This window comes from Lates calcarifer, linkage group LG11, assembly GCF_001640805.2.
Source record: "Lates calcarifer isolate ASB-BC8 linkage group LG11, TLL_Latcal_v3, whole genome shotgun sequence".
In the NCBI taxonomy this organism is placed as follows: domain Eukaryota; kingdom Metazoa; phylum Chordata; class Actinopteri; family Centropomidae; genus Lates; species Lates calcarifer.
Genome location: NC_066843.1, coordinates 16,584,525 through 16,608,520, shown reverse-complemented (window position 1 = coordinate 16,608,520; position 23,996 = coordinate 16,584,525). Strand labels below are relative to the sequence as shown.

Genomic DNA, 23,996 nt, shown 5'->3' with positions numbered 1-23,996 from the left:
TACAACTGTATGTGGCATTTGTATGCACTCTCTTTCTATCTGAGTGGAATAAACACATCCATCTGAGGGTCATGGGGATGTGGGGTGGGAGATACACCCTTAACAGATCGCCAGTCTATCACAGGGTGGATGAACAACCATTCACATTCACACCTAGTAGACTACATACCATATTTATCAATAGGATGGAAGGTAACTGAGTACCTTTACTCAAGTACTTTGAACTATTTTGATGTACTTTTCCATTGTATTCTACCGAGGAAATATACTTTTCACCCCACAACATTTATCTGAATTATAATTACCAGTGACTTTCCAGATTAAATTTTTACATACAAAACACGTGATTAACCTATATACTGCCATGTGTTTTATAAATTTAACTGATTAAACTTCTATTTTATTTATTATAACAACTTTGACAGAGGCCATTCTGTATACTTAAGTATGTGTTTACACTTTCTGATAAAACTGAGGCACTTCTACTTGGAAAATTAAAAAGCAGGACTTTTACTTAATGATGCTGTGATATTGATTTTCTTACTTAAAGCACAAGGAAGAAATGAAAGAATGAAAACGGAGGACCCAGCCACCTCCCTTCCCAATCACGTAGGAGATGTACAGTACATGTTACGTTACAGAAGTCAACATCAACACTAGTCCAATTGAACATTTAGTTTGGATTATCAAGAAGACTATCTGACTTATGGAGATACTTATGTGCGTTGTGCTGTGCCTTATCTGTCCTTCAGCTGAAATATGAATCTCTGTCTCTGGATACTTCACAAAACCAACTGCACCATAAACATGGGGAACTATGTGAGTAACTATATAATGTTAAAGTCGATGCCTTTTACCCAGTGGTTCCATGGTGTAATGGTTAGCACTCTGGACTCTGAATCCAGCGATCCGAGTTCAAATCTCGGTGGAACCTGACTTTTTCAATGCGCTCCTCACTTCACGTCAATGGAAATGATAAGTACTGTAGTTCTGTTATGCAACACAACATAATCAACCACTTTCCAGAATAAGCATATAATGACACATACGGCTCAATCCGTGATTAGTGCGCTAATACGCCGACGGAAATTGCTAGGTTCTTCCGGGTAAGTTTTCGTCACACACAAACTCTCCCTTCAAGATGGCAGCAGCTATGGATGTAGATACGCCGAGCGGCACAAACAGTGGAGCAAGCAAGAAGCGATTTGAAGTAAAGAAGGTATGGTGGAATCACTCTGTTTCGAGGTGTACATGGATTTGTGTAATGTGTCAGCAGTGCCAAACAACCGCCAACAAAACTCCCTGCCAGTAACTAGCTATCTGTCGTTAGCATGCTAGCGCTAACTCACTGTAGACTAGCGTTAGTGGCTAGTTAGCTGTTAGCCTGCCTCAAATAGGGCATGAATGTGCACTTCTCCTTTTGGGGGCTAGCTAAATCTGAAATTAAAAACCACCAACCCTGATGTGACGGAGACCACCAATACTCACCAAGGATGTAATCAACAAAAGAGAAAAGTAATTTTAACCATAACGTTTAATTTGAACTTATGTTGTCGTTTAACACCAACGCTCTTAGCTCCTACGAGCTAAGTTAGCTTAGCTTAACAGCAAATCTCAAGCGTCCACAAAGAGTCAAAATCTGTAAAATTATTTAGAAGTTTATGCCCCTCTCCAACTGATAATAATAATAATAATAACAATATTTTAACTAATAATAATATTGTAACATTATGTTCAACCGAAAACAAGTTTCAGTTGAACTCTGTTTACTTCCCTTGTAAATAAACAGTTTCAGTCGGTTATTAAAATGTTTTGTGAACATCCCATTAAAGGCTAAGTTCATAAATTAATATTACATATCAGTACTGTGTAACTAGTATTATAACGCAATAATATCAGGTTAAATAATAATATTACATGACTGTAACTTAAATAGTTATCAGTATTGGGATGATAGTGTCTCAGATCATGTAATCGTGAAACATCTTAAATTTGTATTTTATGGTCAATAAAGCTACATTACATTAGTTTAAACTCCTTTGAACAAGTGAAATGCCTTTTACCTGCTTTATTATATTTATGTTACTTGTTTTGTTGTTGTTGCTCGTATAAATGTTCCTTGTGTAAATATCCACTGAAAGCACCAGCAGTCATTGTGTCACATTTACAGTGTCAGGGTATTTGGTCTGAAATACTGTGCAGTTAGATTTATCATATTATCCAATTCTGAATGTGCAGGCTCATCATTTCATCAACATGTTCAGACAGTTGCAGTTAAAGACCTGGTGCAGGATTTTAGGATGATGAGGTGGAAAGGAGCCAAGAGGTGATGCTTTGCATTTTCCATTTTCAAATTAAATAACATCTGGCATTTTTTGTCATTTCTGTTTTCTCACCAGTGGAATGCGGTGGCACTGTGGGCCTGGGACATTGTGGTGGATAACTGTGCTATCTGTCGGAACCACATCATGGATCTCTGTGAGTTCACACATTTTTGAAGTCAACACACTCTCCTTCAGCTTGTCTTTGGACTGTGAATAATGTGAAACTGCACGTCAACAGAAATATTGAGCTTAAACAAGTTGTTCAACTCTAAATGACATTCATCAGACATGTGAGCTGACTTTGTGAAATTGCATCTGTTGACACATTTCTCTTTCCCACTTCAGGTATAGAGTGCCAGGCCAACCAAGCTTCTGCAACCTCTGAGGAGTGCACTGTAGCCTGGGGTGTCTGCAATGTGGGTTTCCATACCTGCCTCTAACAGTGATTTTATAGATGAGAAATCAGCATCTTATTCTGTCATGCTGATCTCCTGGTTAGCAGCCTTAAAACATAGTGACATTGTTTAAAAATCCTATGATCTTAAACCATTTTACAATTATATACAGTCTGTGTTTATGCTGAAAGTTGAATACATTTTGGTGATCAAATAACAGCTTTCCATTGTAATGTCATAGTTAAATGCCATGTTTTGTGGTTCCATCGGTCTGATAACTGTCAGACACAAGTTTAATTTGGTTTCTTAATAACCTGCATATTCTCATCTAAAATCCCAATTAAGTCAACATTTTGATTCTTCAGCCCTTTAAAGTAAGGTGTTATTTGAATCTGAACATAACTTTATGATCTGATCACTTTACATGTTAAGCCAGCTTGAAGAACTTGAAAAATCCAGTCTCGAGCCAGACCATCAGTAATTAAATCAGCGAATATTTAAATTCATGTAAATCTCATTAAAATGCAAGAAACTTCATGAAGTGACACATATATAAGTAGACTTTGTTATAAAATAGTTGGCTTGGAATAATAAGCATAAAAGTAAGTATCAGTAAGTAATATGCAAATCATGTAAGGTTGTGTTATTTAGTGGGGAAATTGTTAAAATTTGTTCTGGTTATGATAAATTACACAGTGCAGACAGTATATTCATGCATCCCTCTCCCCCGTTTGTTTTCCTCTTTCCCAGCATGCTTTCCATTTCCACTGTATTTCTCGCTGGCTGAAAACCAGACAGGTTTGCCCTCTGGACAACAGGGAGTGGGAGTTTCAGAAGTGAGTATCATTAACTGTGAATTCAAGTGTAATTTGTTAAAGTGTGATACAGATGCGTGGCTCTGTGGACACATCTGTGGATTATTGTAACAGTGCATTGAATCTTAGTTTGGTTGTTCATTCTTTGTGTGTGAATATTTGTTGGAATGACAACACGTCCTCTCTCTCTCTCTCTCTCTCTCTGTCATATTTTCCCAGATATGGACACTAGCTGTATTTTTGTTGACCTCTTTCTTGGCTTCTACGAGAATCATCATTACTTCCTCTCTATTCCCTCCCTAATACTAGCTGTTATTTTACACCCATGTTTTTGTTTTGGTATCTTGTGAGTAAATAAACAAATAAACATGAATGTTGTCACAAAGCAGAGCTCAGAGCTCGTGAAGGGTTTCTGATAGTTCAGTGGTTTGTGAAGCAGGAATGTTATGTTCTGTATTAAATGAAAATCTGTGTGAACGTAAGAGAGGTGCTGAAGATAAAATGGCTCAACATTTGGTTCAGTTGTGAGCATAGACTCTCAGCTACATGTCCGCTGTGACGCAGCAATTCAGGGCTCCATGAGAGCCAGGACCGACCATGTGTTACAGAGCGGTAATCCTCTGGCTGAAAGACAGATGCGCTGGGTGGATTAAGTGGCCTGTTGACCCACTGTCCCTCTGGGCCTGGTTTATCCTACTGCACCGGGAGGCACTCGTGTATATTCAGTTTCTGTATTACAACAATTAAAGAGTGGACCAGGTTCTAACTAGTTGGTTGTAATATGGCTGCAGCCCACAAGTATCTTTTAAATATTTATTAGAGCTGAAACAATTAGTCAACAGCTTCTGGATAGTCTATTCATTGTCAAAGTTAAAAATTAAGTTTCCCAGGTCCTGCTTCTGAATTTGGAGGATTTGCTTCCCTGCATTGTGATAGTGAACTGAATATTTTTAGGTTTTTGTGTTGGTCATATTAAACAATAATGAAAATAATTGTTAGCTGCAGCCATATTATTATTAAATACTAAAAAAATACCTTTAGAATTTCCAAAGTGATGTTTTTAAACTGCTTTTTCCATCTGATCAACAATCCAAAACAAAAAGTTAATCAAATACATTAATATACAATAGAAAGGAACAGAAATCCTAACAAGAGAATCTGGCACCAGTGAATATTTGGCACTATCAAAATTTGGCTATTGGTTCAGCTATTTATGTATTTTTTTCTAGTCTTTATAGAACAGAATTGGAGTTGGCATGAATGGAAATATTTCAAGGCCATTTTGCCTGCTGTCTAGTTTTATACTGCTGCCAAACCTCTATCAAAAACTTCCTGGTTTAGTTAAACCAGTTTCTTCAGTGTGTTAATAAGTCGCTTCCACTGAGGATATGTGAGAGGCTAAAACTACTGGAGGTGTAAACGATTCCGACACCACCATATAAATGTCCAAATTCTTGTATCGCAATATTAGAAAACAGAACCGTGACAGTCATGATCAAGTGATTGTGTCGGTGATAAAAGTTCAGCTAGTTTAATCAGCTCAAGATGAATAATAAACCTGAGGTTGAGGATCCTCCAGGCACATTCAAGTTCACAGTGTAGGACCCAAAGGTATGAACCTATCTGTGGATCTGGAGAATTGTTACTTCTCAGCTCAGCACCACAACACACAGATTTACACTAAATACACTGAAACTTAACAACAGTCTGTACTTTAAATTCACATACAAGCTGCTGCTTTCAATGTGTTGCTTGTAAAACAATAAATCCTGAGCTCGTGTTGAAGACCACAGAGTTGAGTGAAAGGTCTCCTGGAGAAGGAGAAATTAAATTGTTGTAAAATGAGTGTGGTTGTACAGGATGTCTGTAAAGAAAAACAGAAGAACAACTGAACTAGAGAGGAATGTCCAACCTGTTTTGCAGCAACAGAGGTTTTATTATTGTGAATCATTTTTTCCAACAGGGTCAGACATCAAGATCAGTAAGGGTTTTTTTTTTTTTTTGCAATCATAACAGATCTGTTAACAAAAAGTGCAGACAGTTGTGTGTGAGAGTTCGGCTCTGTTCAGAGAAAGAAAAACCCGGTGGCTACCACGTATTAAATGGCTGTAAAAATATTTGTGAGCTAGCATCTTAATGCAGGAGCTCCCAGTTTAGCTTTTCCAGATACAGGTTAAGAAATGTCAACCTGCGGTTAAGTAAAGTCCCAGCTAAGACGCGTCAGAGGGGGGGTTGTCTAAGTATCAGACCTGACTCCTAACCATCGGGTTGCTTTAGTTGAGACGTTGCTAAGTGCTAACAGGCCGATTAAGAACATTTAAAAAGTAGCCTCACTTTGTCTACATCACACCAATTAACCTGTCACCTGCTCCCATGTTTGAGCTGCACACAGTGGAATAATTGTTGAAAAGCGTTGCAGCTCTCAAGATTGTTTCACCACCTCCTCCCCTCCCCACTTTAGTCTTTTCCTGTCTATGACTGTGGTGAAGCACCAAATTTGGCACTCAGCTTGGTGACGAGGGCCATGATTTTAGGGTTGTTCTGGTACTTGGCGATGTTGGCCGGGTTCTGCGCCACATCCTGGAAGGCAGCCATCACCTCAGGGTCCTGGAGTTTAATACAGGAGAGAAACAGGGTCACCTTTCTTTTACTGACACAGTTTATTTCCAAATCAGCTTTAAAAGCTTACTACGAGTTTGAAGGATCCAACATGCTTCTGGCTTTGATTTTCTTACGCGTCTGAAGTGGGTAGGGTTCATTTATTGTTCACTTGCAAATATTAGGAGTTGGTTCATGGAAATAAACTATAGAAAAATGAAGTTTGTGTTTGTTTATTAATTTATTTATTAATTTGAGGAACGTTACTGTGCTCCACACAGATGTGATGTCCTTGTCTGCTGCATTTGTCCATCTCTTCAGTGGATGTTTAGATCTCCTGCCTGATGTACGTCATGGTTTATTCACTGTTTCTACTGGACTGTGTCGCTTTTTCCTTACATCCATTCACTAACTTTTCCAACCAAGCCGAGGGTAAAAACCCTTTAGAATGACTTACTTCAAATTTTTGGCATTTTAACTTGGATGTTTTATGTGCCATCTGAATGGAAACGTGCTTAGTGCCAGTCATATCTGATCAATCTGATGAAAGAGACTCTTAACTCTTACTAAATGATACATATGTACATGTGAATGTTTTTCTGAACTTTAACTCTGATGGTTTCTCATTAAGTCATGAATATAAAACATTAGAGGAGCTTTTCATGCTTTCTAAGTCCAGTTCATTGAACCATTCCTCCTGTCACATGACACCTACAGCTCCTCATTTGTCCTTTAACTCACCTGCAGCGTCAGCTGTAACACTGATCAGAGGCAGGGTTGATGGTAACTGTACAACTGTTCCAAAAAACTGACACCCAGTCTGTACAAATGCTTTCTGACTTTGAGGACATGAGCATGAAGGACGTTCCTGTTAGTCAGGTTGATTCGACAGTAATTTGAAAGATTTCTGAATCTCAGTTTAGAACTGAAAACAAGTAGAAAACAAGTGGAGTTTATGGAGTTTGTCTCTGATGGTGCTGTGGCTGTGAGAGTATGTTGGCTGTTCTGTGTAGACAGGATCCAGGTTTTTAATCTGTTTTAGTAAACAACATCTAAGTCCATCTCTGTGCTGCACTGCCAAAGGCTCAAATGCACATGATCTGGTGTGTGGAATTAAAACATGGCCCTTTGCTCAACATCCTCCCCCTGTGTAAGTGGGGATGATGATAGTGGATTTTGTGTCCTGCCTACTTCTGGACTCTCAGACCCAGACCCACCACAGCAAACTATCACATGTGAAAATACTATGCGTTTAACGAGTGATATCAACCTTTTCATCTAACTCTCAGCAAGAGCTCAAGTAAGCGTTTTGCCCAAACTGACGGACTACTCCTTTGGGATCTATGCAACCTAAGACATGGGACGTAGCAGTGGAAGTGGTGGGATGTAGAGGATTAATGTTGAGCACTAAGTCACCTTCATGGCATTGAGCAGCTCAGGATCCTTGAGGAGTTCACCGAGACCTGGCATGCCAGCAGGGGCTCCACCTGGGAATCCAGCAGGACCTGCAGAAGAATAATGAGATTTATTAACTTATTTGCAAAATGATATGACTTTTATTTTCATATCCTACAACAGCATTTAGAGTGTACCTGGTGTGATCAGAAAATTCTGAGACTGTTCCTGTTGTGAACAAATGAAGCACAGCACATTAATGCGTATGCAGCAGGTGGAAACATTAACTTTCATGAGTCAGTATTCTGTGTTACGCTGCAACATCAACACCTGGACCTGTGTTACATGCGTTTTTGTGGGAGGTGCACATTTAAGATTTCATCATGGAGCAGAAGCAGCACCATGTCAGTCTGAAAGGATCTCCATTAACAGGCCCGGGATGACCCAACCTTCATGTCGAGGATCATTGCCGGTGATGAGAGCTGGATCTAAGGCTACCCAAAGACCACACCAGTCTTCACAGTGAGAGAACCCACAATCTCCAAGACCTAAGAAGTTGCGTCAGGTCAGGAGTGCAACCAAGAGCATGCCTGTCACTTTCTACAATATTTGCAGGATTGTGTAGTGTGAATTTGTCCCCCGGGCATGGTAAATCAAGTACAGTTTTTGCTTATTATAGATGCAGTCTCTGAACTTTTTGATCACACCTCGTATATCTCATCCTATCATGCGATGAACCAGCTTGGTTCCACTCTCCTACCTGGGAAGAATCCTCCTCCAAACTGTCGTGCTTCTTCCTCCTGTTGAGAGACAAAAGAGTGGGACATGTTTCAGGAGGCGTTCAGGAGTTGGCAGTGGTTTTTCTAATGAAAACTTTGTTGTGGAAATGTTAATAGTATTAGTGTAGCGTTTCATGCGATATTATTTTGTAGTGAATGGCACAGTGATGCAGTGTTTAGCACTGTTGCCTCACAGCAAGAAAGTTCCAGGTTTGAGCCCCGGTTCGAGCCCGGGGCTTTTCTGTGTGGAGTTTGCATGTTCTCCCTGCGTGGGTTCTCTCCAGGTACTCCAGCTTCCTCCCACAGTCCAAAGTCATGCAGGTTAATTGGTGACTCTAAATTGCCCGTAGGTGTGAATGTGAGTGTGAATGCTTGTTTGTCTGTATGTGTTGGCCCTGTGATGGACTGGAGATCCTCCACCCCCCACCCCACGACCCTTAACGAATAAGCGGTATAGATAATGGATGGACGGATTATTTTGTAGTGTAAAGCTTAGTTAAAAAAGCTCAGTTCACAGTAGTAGAATTGAATGTGAAGTATTTCTCCTCTGTGTGGAAACTGGTCGTGGATGCAATGGAATATTGGCTAATGTTAGCAGCTGTCCTGCTTGTCATTGGATTTTGGGGAATTTTAGACAGTTGCCAAACACACTGGTTAGTCCTCATCCTGGAGACCTTTTTTCTTGCAGTGGTAAAAGTGAAAACTGAATGTGAACAATAAAAGCATAAATCTATAAATGTTTATTTGCACATTTAGCCTCAGTCTTTTAGTGTAATATCACATATGTAGCCATCATATACATGTTATATTTATTTATATATTTATCAGTTGTACTTTTGAGCTTTTCATCTTTAATTGAATTAATTGAATTTAATTGATGAATCTACAATTGTTTAAATGTAGATTCATCAGTAAACTTCAGTGTATTCGTATGTTGCTAACAGTTGACTGGGTCAACTTTAAAAGGCCATTTATTGTTTTTTTCCACCCCCGAGTCTGAAATAGGAAATCCCCACAGCAACTCACCCTCTGAGCCCGCGCATGCTCCTCTCTCGCTTTCTTTATCCTCTCTTGTTTCTCCTTGATCTCCTTCTCTTCTCTCTTGCGCTCATATTTGCGTCTGTGCTCTATGATTTTGTTTGCCTGAAAAGAAGGGGAAGAATGACAAGTATGATGAACCACAAACTCAAAGCTGGGAGCATCATCTTTGATTCTGAAGACCAACTCTGATCATCAAATATTCATATAAAATATATGAAATAACATACCCACTCTACAGCTAGTACAAACTAACTAGAAAAACTGCACAGTGTTGTTTTACCCTCTGCCTCAGACATTTTACCTTAGGCTGGACCTCCTTCAGCATCGCACTCGCGTCCTCGTCATAGTCCAGTTTACAGGCTGTGGCCAGGTCCCTGGCTGCCTCCTCCCAGTGGCCCAGCAGTCTGCAGCAGCACACGTGCCGCACACACACACACACACACACACACACACACACACACACACACACACACACACACACACAGCAAAATACAGTACTGTCAGGTCACCAAGCAATATGGATGGCATAGAGAAAAAAAAAACATGCCTGTATTCAGACAATCAAGGGCTGTATTAGTTTCAGTCTCCCATCTTCAAACATATCTCATGATAAACTGAAGGCCTTTTGCTTTTAACAGCAATCCTGCAGGTTCACTGCGTGACACACTGCGAGACTATCCACTACTGTTATGTGAAGATTAGAGTTGATGGTTCGTTGAGAAAAGCAGGTGATGGTGCAGATTCCCCAGCTGGGTACCATTAAACCATTACAGTACAAGATGACATGAATAAAGGAGCTCAAGTCAAACCTGAAATGGAGAAACACATGTAGGAAACATAATGTGGTATTTCTGTTTGTCTCATGTTTTACAGTCTCCTCATCGCTCCACACTGATCTCATGTTTTCATCTGCCCCCATCTCTCATCTCTCCTGTGGATGTTTAAGGCCCATGCATCATGAATGTCATGATTTATTTGCCAAGTGTTTCTTTGTTGCATTTTTTCCCAGTCAATTATTGCTGTGCACAAAATGAAATACACATAAAAACATGTGGATCATTTCATCTCACACTCTGGTTTATACCGAAATTAATATAAAATTCAACATAATTACCCAATAACACTTGTTTACACTGAGGGTTATGTGCACGTGTAACCTCTTTGCCAGGTGTTTGTTAATGTTACACATTGGAAAGTGTCTGTCCTGTTTCTAGCCAGAAATGTACCTGTGAGCTTTTCCCCTCCACTTGTAAGGTTGTGCAGAGTCTGGGTTGATGCTGATGGCTCTGTCACAGTCTCTTATGGCTGCATTGGGTTTCTCCATCTGGATGAAGACGCTAACACAAAGAGGAGAACTGATCACACTCAGTCACTCAGAACAGACAGTATAACAGTAGTATAAAGGCAGAAGGTGAATGTAAATGTTAGGTAAATGTTATTTATTATTTAGATGAATTTAACAGCGACATGAATCAAACTTTAACGGTATGCCCTGAATAATCTGGATGAAATACGCTGACTCTCACCTTGCCCTCTTAGCATACAGGATGGCTAGGCAGGGGTTCAGTTTGATGGCTTCGGTGAAAAGATCCAGAGCTTTCTGCAGATCACCTATTTTTAAGCCAAAAAATATATATTTAAAAAGATATATATATATATATATTTTAAAAGAAAATCTATGTTGATTTATACCTAATCAATACACAAACTGTGTCTGCAGGTACTGTTTTCTGAACAGAATGTCAACCTACCCTCTCCCAGAGCGTTAATGGCTTCCATCTTCTTCTCATTGGCCTGATCCATCATCTCCTCCGTGACCTGAGGAAATGTATGGACACAGATGCTACAACAAATCCTGTCTTAATGGTTAAAATTATCTTTATTTTCAAGGCCTGGAATCTCCTTAACAAACTGTTTGGTTTCCACATAAGAGAACATTGTTTGAATGTGAGTAAATGTATGCATGATTAGTAGATGTTACAGAAGAGCTGAACATTTTACCTCAGTGTTTTCAAACTCTCCCATCTCCTGTGGTTCATCAGTGTCTGGTTCAATCACTCCCTCATTGTCGATTTCTGAAAAAGATAAACCCAACATTTACAGTAAGCTCTTGTCAGGACACGTAAATAATATCCATTACTCTTCAAGGTAGTAAGGATGTATAGATATTAAGGTACATCCTCCCAGTTACACATAGCAAATAAATGAAAGCGGGAACATATTTGCAAGCTGTTCTAACGAATGTATTAATAGAATAAATAAGAGACTAACTGGCTTTTAGATTACCTGTGTGGACCTACAGTATGTGTACAGAAACTTCCTTTATCAATAACACCATCACTGAAAACACAGCACTGACCTGGAGTCATGCAACTATAATTATACCTTAAAGGAAGAGTTTGATATTTTGGAAAATGACCTTATTCACTCTCTTGTTGAGCATTAGACCAGAGGACTAATACACACACAACACATTCATGTCTGTGCAGGAAATATGTAGCTTCAATCAGCAGCTGGTTAGACAAATGACAGACATGTTAATAAGTGAGCTTTAGAAGAGATGGTAGGAGGCTTCTGTTACCTTTGGACAGAGTCAGGCTGGCTGCTTCCACCTGTTTACAGTATTTATGCTAAGCTAACTGGCTGCTGGCTAAGTTGATCATATGCGTGCATCCAAACCACAGACTGTCGTAAAACATGGTCATGGTAGATCTGGTCTACCTGTAGACAGCTGACTCCTGAGTCTGGAGCTGTGACTTAAGAAACTTTGTGTTTCGGGTTGAGATGGACAAACCTATTTCACTCTCCTCGCTCTCGGACAGTACAGGAGGCTCAGGCTCAGGAGGTGGAGCTGATGCAGGGGGAGGACCACATGGACAGCCACCCTACAAGTCAGACAGCACTCTATTACAGCATAATGTGATAAACATGAAAACTTACAATTCAACTCATATGTTTTTGTTTTGTTTCTTTAAACACATCAGTGTATAATAAATGGAAATAAACTACAGAAGAAAAAAATTGTGGAAAATATTAAATCAAGAGAATAATAACACTATTTGTTTATCACCTGGCATGAACCCTCTGTCTTGGGTGGGGGAGGGATCGTTGCACCCATGCTGCAATATAAAATTATTATGATAATTTTTAACAATTCAATGAGCAATACAAGAAAACAGATTTTCTTTTTTCTCTTTCATCCATGAACATTTTCTCAATCAATTTCCCAGAATAGAAACTTTACATCATATATTTTAATATGTTATAACAGTTCTTGTCCCTTCCTAGTTGCTACTTCACTTATCTTAACGAATTAATCCACAGATTATTTTCTCAATCAATTATTAGGTCTGTAAAAAAAAAAAAAAATTAAAAACGTAGCTAGCCCTGTGGTGATGTCTTTGAATTATTTTGAACATTGCCTGAAGAATTTCATCAGAAAATATTCACCTTAAAGAAGCTAGAAACTGTGATTTTGAGCCATTTTTGCTAAAGAAAATTACCAGAACTATTTATACATTAACCGAGTTGTTGCCTAATAATGTTTTCATCATTTGACTAGTTTCAGCCTAACTCATCTTAAGTCTGTGTTTCACTTGGTGGCGAGAAGACTTAACTACGCCTGGTTTATACAACATATTAACTCCAATTTCTCTGAAAAAACGTTGACTGACATTAGGCTGATTATTTCTCTGTATGAGGGCATGCACGCGCTCCCAGGCTGTGGTCCATGGCTTTTACTAGAAGGTGGGCGGGACAAGGCACGTGGGACACCTACAGTCTGTGTTAGAGACTTTATTTTACTACTTTAAAGACATAATGCAGGTATATAACCTTTATGAATCTTATACATAGCAACCTGAAAGCTTGTGCAGTTCGCTCACATGTTGGAGCAACAGTGTTACTCCGCGGTGCACTGACCTCAGCAGCCAGGTCCGGAAGAAGCTCATCTCTGGAAGGTGCAGGATCATGGGATTGGACTCGCACAGCTGCACGAAGCCCTTCAACTCTGCCACTTTTCGTGGGTCCATGCTGCTCTGTCACGTCCGACACACAGCGCGCTGCATGTGAGGAACACCGGAGAGAAAAACAAGCAACAGCTTAACCGAGTCTGTCTTGTTTACGTGATCAGCTGCAAACGTTAATACCAGCAGCGGTAAGCTAGGTGCGCTAACCAGCAGCGCCTGAATGAGCGCTCGCTGCACCCTTCACTGTAATCACTCCACAGCTCACATAAACCAAACTATACCTGTAAATCACCATGTGCGACCGTACACAACTTGCATTAATCACTATTACAATGATCACAAGCTAGAAGTTTCTGGAAATGTGAATCGGTCCGTGACGTGATGACTGTTTGACGCATGATGCCGTCGTTAGCTAGCTGCATCTCGGGCCGAGATTAATGGAAAACACTTAAACACTGCAGCCAGAAATGTCAGCAATAAAAGAGAAACGTACCTGATCAAAGATTTACACCGTTGACACCCGAGAAGAAATACCACAGAGGACGGCTGCAGTCGACTTTTTGTCGCCACCGCTTCACTGGTAGTGGCGTCGCTCCTGTGTTTTCATTCAGGCGAGTTGTCGGACAGACCGACACAGACGTCAGACATATGTTCCCCTGAGTTTGGGCTGTCAGGCAGCTTTCAGGATGCACACAACTCCACCGTCCTAACTATAATAGAAAGCTGCACTAAGTCAGTGCGTTATTACAGTAGTTGATTAATCCTTAAAACACACGTTATTATTCATATTTTAATAATGAGTAAAAACATTTAAATTGTCCTTAGTATTATTGTTGACACATTTAAAAAATATATTTCGTAATGTGTTGTCATGAATTTCTTCATTATGGAAAAATATAAATAACCTGAACAATATTTGTCTCTTCTTTAGTCTCATGTTACCATTTCATAAGTGGATCTTGCTTGGAAGGGGGGACTTCTCATAAATACAGTGCTCCTTGAGAGGACTATTTCGGGGCACAAGAATCCTAACACAAAACATGGTGTGTGGTCACCTATTTCTCCTAAATTCGGGCTCTCAGGTAATGAAGCCAGCTTCAACCCGTCAAATAGTGATAATAAATCAGCATTAGAAGAAGTGTTTAGAGGTGATTTTTGTACTGTAGTATGGAAGGGTACCTGGATGATATGAAGACACTTTAATATTATAGACTATTTATGGACAGGATTGGATGCATAGTTACATAAATTGCACATTAATGGGCTAAAAAGAGCAAAACAGTGGTATGGTCTTTTAAAAAGTACACAACTTTAGGGTAGGGGTCGGTCGGGATCTGTCACTAGCGGTTAGTAGAAGCAAAGGAGGCGGGATTAAAGCACCTCTGCCTGGGAAGCCAAACTCAGGGCTAACAATACCCATTTACTACGAATGAATGTGGCTAGCAATCATGAGAGCAGCCAGCTAACGAGGTAACTGTCAACCAGAGGGTGATATAACTGTTCTATGAGAAGATTTTAACGTTGGTAAGTCGCAACAAACAGCTGTGTGTCTCCGCAAATATCCAGTGTCAGCTGACCACTTTGTTCTTCACAGACTCTCACTCTTCATGTCCGCAGTGGGACAACATGCTGTGACTGTGATCGGTGTCCTCCAGTCGCAGCAACAATGTTGCCCTCAACCAGCACCTTGGTCAGGTCTGCTGTCAGGCTGCTGCTGCCGCGGCGTGACTGGAGTCGAGGTGAGCCCAATTTGGTGTTGTTACGTTTTGTCCCCAAGTACTGTACCTTAAGTACAGTCTTAAGGTACGTTCACTGAACTGGAATATTTCCATTCCATGATACTTTACACCTTTACTTGACTTCAGAGAGGAGTGTTCAGTTACTAGTTCGTTTTCAGATTAAAATCTTACATTATTTACAGTCTTAACCACTGGTTCCCAATCTGTTTGGCTTGTAACATCTTACTATTAAGCAGTGTCAGAGGCCCTTGACATGTTTCAGGTGTTTATAAAGACCTCTGAACCTCAGATTGTTGAATTTAATCTTTCTTTCCACAAACATCAATCATCTTACGACCCCTGAGATAAAGTCCCTTTCAGACATTATTGAGAGCCAGAGGAGACTGCGAACAACTGGACTACACCACTGTTATACACCCTCAACAGCTACAACATTAAGACAGGCAGCCCTCCACATAATGAGTATATATATATATATATATATGCACAGATACACAAACAGTTGATACATAATACATAAGCAAATATGTTTTATAATGATGCATTACATTTAGTTAATAAAGGATTGTGACCACGATACATTCTGAGAAGGACTTTTTACAGCTGAAAAATAAACATGCAAATGCTCGAACATATCTTTGGCATTTCTGTACTGTAATTTCTTGTCACTTATTTCTGACATATACTGCTCGCTAATACTGATATATCTGTGGTCAGTCATGAAACTCTGCTGCTCTGTAAAAAAAAAAAATCTGACTGGTGATGAAACAGTCAGTGGTTAAAGCAGCTGCATGCAGTAACTTTGGTGTCCAGATTAAGAGTCTTAGTTCTCTGTGTTGTGTGTCTGTCTGTAGGATGTGTTTGGTGTCCGTGCAGAAACATTTCTGTGAAACCAGGAGGTTTGAAACCAAAGACAGTTCCACCTCGGTACCTGGGTCAGCCCAGCCCGTTCACTCATCCACATCTCATCAAACATGGTGAGTAGTGTTTACGATGGAGTGCTGGACCAAGACATTTACGCTTTTTAGTGAGAACCTGCAATATACATGGTCTTTATCAACTGGTTCAGTATAACCAGTATAACACCACTTATCTGACCTCTGCTCCTCAGGTGAGGTGACACCAGGCTTGAGCCAGATAGAATATGAGCTCCGCAGACACCGACTGGCCTCTCTTATTGAGGCGCAGGCAGACAGGCTGGGACCCTCTGCCTCCTCTGGCACCCATGTGGTCATCGTTTTGTCCCATCCAACCCGCTACATGACCAATGACATCCCTTATCCCTTCCACCAGAACCAGGTGCATGTTTGGTTTCATGTTGCATTTCTTCATCTTCACTTTAATCCTGTGCCTTTGTGGGTTTTTGAACACAATAACAAACAACATTTACTGAATAATTACTGAAGAGTGACTGTTTCAAACACTAAACACACTATTATTGAAGAAACAAGCTTTGGGTACACTATTATGTGTTACTCTGATTTTAGTTTGCACTCTTTTGTGTGTAATACTGTGTCAGTTGGGCAGCTGATTGTAATTTTAGCAGGCTTCGCTAATTAACCAGGAACCAAATGTCCCCCAGGATTTCCTCTACCTCAGTGGCATCCTAGAGCCTGACAGTGCCTTGGTTCTGTATGGGAAAGGGAGACCAGATCAGGCCATCTTGTTCGTCCCCCGCAGAGACCCAGGGAGAGAGCTGTGGGACGGGCCCCGGTCAGGGAAGGATGGGGCGGCTGCATTGACCGGCATAGAGAGAGTTCATAGCACTGAAGAACTGGGTATTGTGCTCAAGGCCCTTAAAGGTGGGTGGATGGGTGTGTGAGGGTGCATGTCCAGCTTCACAGAACTAAGGTTATAGTGACAGTGGCAATTTGACCATTGAAAATTCACAGTAATTTTTGAAATAATGGGGCTTTAATTTCACACAGATGTAAAAAACAATTGGTTTCTTATTTCTAGCCAATGAACATGGGTCTTGTTGGCTGAAATGATGACTGATGTTAGCTGAATTTATCAGTTAGCCAGTGTACGCTAATGCAAGACTCTGAGACTAAATTTGGAACTTCTGTTGCCAGCTGAATTTTTAATGTTTCTAACTTCTTTTTTTTTTTAAAGAACTCTGTAAAAAGTATTTTAAATATGTATAATTACGACTACATATACATACAATAGCAAGAAAAAAAGCTGAATCCTTTTGAATTACCTGCATTTACAGGAGAGAGCATGTCTTCCAGTAGGGTCAGAGCTTCATCTAAGTTACAATGATGAACAAACACAGTCTATTTTTACTAATAACTCACAAATCATTGTGTTGTTCTTGTCCAAACTGAAAACATCATTCAAACATCCACAGTTAAGTTTATTTATGTGAGCCCCTCAGCTAATGACATCAACTAACACTAACTGGAGTCAGGAGTCAGTAAAACTGGAGTTCCAATCAATGAAATGTGAGTTAGAGCTGCTTTTGACTTATTAAAAGAAAAATCACAGGAAGCACGTGCTGATGTGAATTGTGCCTCGCTAAAATTAGATGTCAGAAGAGTTACAATGAACAGTTGTATTGCATAAAGATGGAAAGTAAAGATTTTAGATATTCATCAGTCCACATCACTGCGCACCAGAAGTTTGCCAAAGTGCAGCCTGACACTCTACAAAGCTACTAAGAAGATGTTTGCGGACTAATGAAACTGAGGTTGAGATGTTCGGGAAGAAAAACCTGATCCCAACATAGCAGTATAGCGGAGGGAACATCTAGGGCCATCATCAAGGGGAAAAAGACTTTTATCATGACATCTTACAGAATAATGTCAGGGTGTCTGTCCACCAGCTGAAGCTCAGTAGAAGTTAGGTGATGCAGCAAGACAATGACCCTAAGCATCGAAGCAAATCAATTACAGAATGACTTCAAACAAAGGAAATCCACCTTTTAGAGCCAGAGCTCAGACCTTAACCCAGCAGAGATGCTGTGGAATAAACTCAGAGAGCCGTTCACACCACACATCCTGAGAATATGTCTGAGCTGAAACAACTCTGTGAGAAGAATGGTCCAAACTTCCTCCTGAACGTTGTGCAGGTCTGAGCCGCAGCTAAAGAGAGAGAGCACTTGTTTGAGGTTATTGTTGGAGAGAGGAGATTTGACCAGTTATCAAATTAACTTTTTCTACCAGCACTGAGAACGTGTAATGGGTTTATTTAATAAAGGAACATAAAACATTAGAATTATTTGCGTGTTATTAGCTGTTTTTTTAATATTTGCAATTTAGATCTTATCTATTATGTTCATATGTGCTTCACTTTTACAAGAGGAAAGGATGAAGACTATATAGTACTGAAGAGATATTTCCCTAATCTAACCTGTAAATCCAAAATGATATAAGCTGATGTCTTGCCTCTGGAAATAAGGCTGGGTAGGCCTACATTTACAGCTTATGTTAGAGCCTTTGGAAATAACACTGTTTAATCCAATACTTTGATTTTTGCTCTTTTACTTTTGGTGTTGGAAAGAAGCTGACATTTGACCACTAAATAATTAGGACATCATCGTCAACCATTCTCTCTCTACTCCAATCCTCTCTCAGGCACTCTGCTGTGGTATGACAGTTCTCAGCCTGCACACCCTCGGCTCCACCAGGCTCATGTGTCTCCTGTGCTGGAGGCGGGGCCGATGCCACGCTCTCTTAGGCCCCTCATACACTCTCTCAGGGCCCTCAAGAGCTCAGCAGAGGTGGCACTCATGCAAGAAGCAGGTCGCATCACAGCACAGGTTTGTGTTATTAAATTACTTGAATTTATTTTATAGTTTATTGTTACCTATAAATACCTGCAAATAGAGCAGCATTTCCATTTTCTTGTCTTGTTCTGTAACAATGTACCGTACTTTGTCCATCACATGTAGAGGTTCTTTTTAACAGATGTATGGTTCAGCTGCTCCAACTCAAATCTTTTGTCTTTCAGGCTTTTAGGAGGACAATGACTCTGTCTCAGGGAGACGTGGATGAAGCTGTGCTCTTTGCTAAGGTAACTAAAAATCTTTGCAGCTCCTCAGTGCCTCGCTATCATGTGTGGCCTGCTACGAGCTTCATGTCTTCTACTGATCAGGCTCTTTAACATAATGACTGTGACCACAAGTGTCATCCATTGATTATTCAGTCAGTGCAGATGTAATGAAGTACTCCTCAGTAGGACTGACAAACTGACAGATACAACACATTATATACAGTACAGTTGATTGAGGAGTTTTCAATGAGGATCACACAGAAAATCATTTCCTCCGTCATCCTCACACTCTATGTTTACATGCACACAAGAAACCAGGTTACTCAGAGAAATCAGGCCAGCAGTGGCCATCAGTCACAGACTGTTTCTTATGTATTTAGGACTGTTGTTCTCTTGTTGCACAGCAGAAGGTCAGCTTGTGTCTAATGTATTCAGTAGACACTACCATTAACATCAGATGTTTATTAAAACAAAACATGAGTCTGGTAACCACTTTGTTCTCTGATATGCTAGACTTGATGCATTAACCACTTCTTCTCTTTATTTACAAACCTGGCTGCTTTGAAATATACTTGATTGTGGATTCGTACTAACAGAGACACATTTGACTGTACTTCCATACTTTGTGCCTAATAAAAGTAAATAGTTGCAGCAAACTGAATACTAGTGCTCAGTATTGATTATTTGATAATGATGTTATTCTTTCTGTTGAACTTTACTTTAGCAGAATATCGTGGCATTTTTCTTTCTTCTTATGTGGAATAAGGAAGTGTGTTACCAAGATATAAGTTCCATTTTTTTCATTTACAGATTTTAAAAGGGAAAAATCAACCATTTAATTTTAGTCTTATGAGACTAGCTTATCAGCTAGCTGGTGATATAGCGTGATATATCTCTGTTGTTTTCCAGTTTGATTTTGAGAATCGGATCCATGGCGCCAATTTCCTGGCCTATCCTCCTGTGGTTGCTGGAGGGAACCGAGCCAACACTCTTCACTACATAAATAACAACCAGATTATAAAGGTAAAGGACGAGGCTGTTTGTGCTTAAGGGGTTTATTCATATATAAAAAAATGACTGAATAACATAAATGACTCCCCCTCTTTCTCTCCTTCGTTAGGATGGTGAAATGGTGCTGCTTGATGGTGGCTGTGAATACTTTGGTTATGTCAGTGACATCACTCGAACATGGCCAGTGAATGGAAAGTAAGTTTGACAAAATAATGTCAAGCCATAAGCTTTGTCATGTAAATAAATTTAAATGTTGTGGCTAAAGGTGTGGCTGCCCTTATTACAATGCAATGCAATCTGTGTGTCATCAAAAGTCAAAGTAAACAGAGGTTACAATGTCCTTACTATGCTAATACCTAAACACTACACACTGCAAAACAAAGTTTATTTTTATGTCCTGACTTACATACAGTAAGTCTTCACTGCAACTGCTTCTAAACGCATATGTTGAGTTGAAGTCTGTTCTTACATCTGTCCTCACTGTTTGTTGAACACGCTCATTACTCTGATCTTTTTCTCACTTTTTCTCTCAGTGAAAATTTTGAGTTTTACATTTAATTTGAATGAAAATGTAGTCTGACTGTGTGTGTGCGCATAATGTCTTTTGTCCCCACGTTAATTTTTAATGTCTGGTACCCCGACGTCCTTCCTGCCAGATTCAGCCCCGCTCAGGCTGAGCTGTACGAGGCCGTCCTGGAGGTCCAGCGCTCCTGTTTGTCTCTGTGTTCCCCGGGTGTCAGTCTCGATAACATCTACAGCACCATGCTGGCTCTGCTGGGACGACAGCTCAGGCAGCTCGGGATTGTAAAAAGCAGTACCAGTGATGCTGATGTATTGAAGGTAATAATCAAAGAAATAACATTTGAATATACAATTTGAAACAGAATGGATTCTGGTTGGTGGATTATTCCTCTGCTTTACACCAGTGTTGTGAAAACAAATAAGAGGTACAAAGTTGTGACAGAATTTCTTAAGATGAGTTGCAAATGAAAAACAGCACAATAAAGTTGTATTCCCATCATAGTGTAGAGAGACATGATACTATCACTGTTACCATGTCAGCTTGGCTCTGACTTTTACTTTTTAACATTTGTGGTATATGTGGTGTATATGTATTTATGTCCTCACCAGTGGTTTGTGGCCAGTTCTGCCATTGTAAATGATGAAGTGAACTAATTGCACCCTCCCTGAAACACAATATGCTCATATAACTCTGCATTATAGAGGCACTCCTTTCCTGCAGTGGTTCTTTTCAGGGAAATAAAATGAGCAGACCAAACCAAAGCCAAATGTGAATTTATTCAACTGGTTTCTGTATTAATAATAAGTACTGTATGGTAATAAAACAAAGTTTATTGGCAGCCAAGGATTTGTTAGTTCAAGATGCATATCGGGCTTAAATGTTAGTTCTTCATAAAGGAAAAGAAATATGAAGTATACACACTTTTCAACACTATGAAAGACTTGGAAATGCTGAGGCCTCTTCTTCTGCACTGTTTGATCCTGTGTGAGAAACATTCATTGAGAGCTGGTCTCATAGTAGAGGTGTAACAATTCTGAGGTGAAACAAATGTCCACACTCTTGTATTGATATTATTATTATTGTAATATTAATGTATTAACAGATTTTATGTTATTAACATGTAGCCACAAGCCATGACTGCTCTGGTGTTGGTAGACAATTGTAAACTTTTATACAACTTCTAAGATTTGTTGATGCTCCTCCCAGGCTGCTCGGCGGTTCTGCCCCCACCATGTTGGTCATTACTTGGGAATGGACGTCCACGACACTCCGGAGCTGTCCCGCTCACAGCCTCTACAGCCAGGAATGGCCATCACTATAGAACCAGGTACAGAGCAGAACTAAGCTTTTAAATACTTTCTCACTCTCATGATTTGTCCTCAAGGCGTGGCTGTATTAATCAAGAGCCTGGATGAAAGCAGGTTTTAAAAATCCAAACTGCATCACAAACACTCACATTAACCTCTGTACTAATTTCTCAGTTAATGTGGTGGTTTCATTTTCCACTTTTCTTTCTTCTCCACTTCTCTTGTCACAGGTTTGTACATCTGCGAGGACAACGACCAGGCACCGGCGCGTTTCCGTGGCCTGGGCGTCAGGATTGAGGACGATGTTGTGATCCGAGAAAAGGGAGGCCCCCTGATTCTGTCCTCTGACGCGCCAAAGACCATTGCAGATGTAGAGCAGGCCTGTGCCCAGAGATAGGGCAGGGAGAGACAGACAAGTGACCAAGTGAGCCACGGAGCTGACGGAGGGCAGTGTGCTGTGCTTTTTAACTGTCTCCACGACGATGAGGTCACCAGGCTCAGGGCCCAGGTGTATGAAAGGTGGGGGTGCGCCGCAAGACTCTAGTTTTCTCATCTAGTCTCATTTAGAAATCTGGTATGGAAGCTTTAGAGATTTTGTGACCTGCAGGAAAACACGTGAACTCATCATTTAACAAGACGTGCACTCATGTTCAATCTTTGAAACAATTTATGCATAAAACAAACTTCTTCATCTGCTAAATTCCAATGTGTCCACTTAATTTGAATAACCTGGAAATTCCCCTGACACTTATATTGGAAGTGCATTAGAGAGGGGTCTTTTAATTGCATAAGAGGAATCATTAAAGCAGGTAAAACCTGTTTCACTACACATACTATATGAACATGTGATCCATTCAAGATACACCTACAGTAAAGGCAGATTTAGTTGTATGTTACAGTGTAGCTTTGGTGCCTGTGCACGTACACCACAGACATGCTCCTTCTCAGGGCTGTGACTACACATCAGGGTACAGCCACATAGAGACTGACCCTAAGCATATAAATTTACTGGATCCAGTATTGTGATGGTGCTATCAGCAGGTGAAATCCAATGCTGAATTGTAAATCAAAACCCTTGAACCACAGTTAACCTCTTGCATCAAGCATGTACTCAACAACCATGGAGGCATATTTATTATCAAAACCTGCAGTTTTTGCTCCACACCATGTTTTTCAGAATAGCCTCCATCATGGCACACTGGGTAAATGTTTGTTTGTTGTCTTGCTCAAAAAACTTCTAAAGCCTTTATACACACACTTCGTTTGTTTTGTTACACACAAAAACGCATCGGTCTCTCTCACCTCATGCTACAATACAAAAGATCAAAACACCAGATGTTGAACTGTAGGACGGTCCAATCAGCAGACTGCCGTGTTTTAGCACACAGGTGATGAGTAAAGAGGAAGCCGTACACAACAGCTGCTCCTGATGAAGCCTGATGATTAGAATTATCACACCAATGCAGTGAAATGTGAAAGTGTACTGTATGTATGTGTCTGGGAATTTTGTCTTAACATAAGAGAGAAAATGTGTTTGTATGTATTAAAAAGATCTCTTTCTTTCATAACTAATCAGTTTTGTTGGTTTGACTTAAGCCTTGACTATAACTTAATGCAAAAGGAGATAAATGTTCCACCTCAGGGTTAAACAGTCACATGGGCAAAGCTCTGGGTGCTGATAGAGCAGGAACGTTTCCCTTAATTTGGTTCCTCTAATTATTTCTCTGGCAAAAACACTGTATTTATTTGACAATTTTTAAAGTACAATTTGGTCACTGTTGTCATGCCTCCAAGTTAAGAAAAACTGAGCTCTTAATACATGCCAGTGACAAACTACCACTATGTATCTTATCTTTCTTCCCTTTCAGGTCAGGGGTGCAGAGAAGTAATGTTATTGAATTTCACTATCTCACAACCAACATGCTTTCTGATGCAAATGCATGCCTTTATTCCCTTTTGCTGACAAGATAAACTAAATCACTTTAAAGAATGCAGGCTAGTAGTTAGAGTCTGATTTAATATTACCTATATGTCAGACCAAAGTAATAATGAGTTGTTATAATAAATGGGTGGAGCACAGTGGCTTTGGACTAACTCTTTAATGT

General features: G+C 40.1%; 3 protein-coding genes and 1 non-coding gene across 10 annotated transcripts; 3 read left to right on the top strand and 1 right to left on the bottom strand.

Annotated features, from left to right (window-relative positions):
• Window positions 1-862: 862 nt before the first annotated feature.
• On the top strand, window positions 863-934 carry trnaq-cug (transfer RNA glutamine (anticodon CUG)). The gene has a single exon. It is a non-coding gene; the product is annotated as a tRNA-Gln (tRNA).
• A 118-nt stretch (window positions 935-1,052) lies between these two features.
• Window positions 1,053-3,924, top strand: rbx1 (ring-box 1, E3 ubiquitin protein ligase). The gene is made up of 5 exons (XM_018667665.2): window positions 1,053-1,219; window positions 2,400-2,478; window positions 2,670-2,740; window positions 3,470-3,555; window positions 3,754-3,924. Exons 1-5 carry the CDS (start codon window positions 1,142-1,144, stop codon window positions 3,764-3,766), a joined length of 327 nt encoding a protein of 108 aa, XP_018523181.1. The 5' UTR covers window positions 1,053-1,141; the 3' UTR covers window positions 3,767-3,924.
• A 1,525-nt stretch (window positions 3,925-5,449) lies between these two features.
• st13 (ST13 Hsp70 interacting protein) lies at window positions 5,450-13,973 on the bottom strand. Of its 2 annotated transcripts, none has more exons than XM_018667663.2 (13): window positions 13,809-13,973; window positions 13,269-13,408; window positions 12,418-12,466; window positions 12,142-12,232; window positions 11,349-11,422; window positions 11,099-11,165; window positions 10,874-10,958; window positions 10,574-10,684; window positions 9,649-9,751; window positions 9,333-9,449; window positions 8,288-8,327; window positions 7,549-7,637; window positions 5,450-6,141 (listed from the first exon to the last, which is right to left on the bottom strand). In XM_018667663.2, the coding sequence occupies exons 2-13, from the start codon at window positions 13,376-13,378 to the stop codon at window positions 6,007-6,009; spliced, it is 1,071 nt and encodes a 356-aa protein (XP_018523179.1). In that variant the 5' UTR covers window positions 13,379-13,408; window positions 13,809-13,973; the 3' UTR covers window positions 5,450-6,006. The 2 variants fall into 2 exon arrangements, with proteins under 2 accessions (XP_018523179.1, XP_018523180.1); XM_018667664.2 differs by lacking the exon at window positions 13,809-13,973 and adding an exon at window positions 13,597-13,724.
• Window positions 13,409-23,463, top strand: xpnpep3 (X-prolyl aminopeptidase 3, mitochondrial). 6 transcript variants are annotated; one of them, XM_051073687.1, is made up of 12 exons: window positions 13,409-13,503; window positions 14,910-15,054; window positions 15,909-16,031; window positions 16,166-16,353; window positions 16,637-16,856; window positions 18,633-18,817; window positions 19,009-19,071; window positions 19,960-20,073; window positions 20,171-20,256; window positions 20,718-20,901; window positions 21,791-21,911; window positions 22,122-23,463. In XM_051073687.1, the coding sequence occupies exons 2-12, from the start codon at window positions 14,982-14,984 to the stop codon at window positions 22,286-22,288; spliced, it is 1,524 nt and encodes a 507-aa protein (XP_050929644.1). In that variant the 5' UTR covers window positions 13,409-13,503; window positions 14,910-14,981; the 3' UTR covers window positions 22,289-23,463. The 6 variants fall into 6 exon arrangements, with proteins under 6 accessions (XP_050929644.1, XP_050929645.1, XP_018523178.1 ...); XM_051073688.1 differs by having other exon boundaries at window positions 13,486-13,503; window positions 14,933-15,054; XM_018667662.2 differs by having other exon boundaries at window positions 13,492-13,512.
• Window positions 23,464-23,996: the final 533 nt, after the last annotated feature.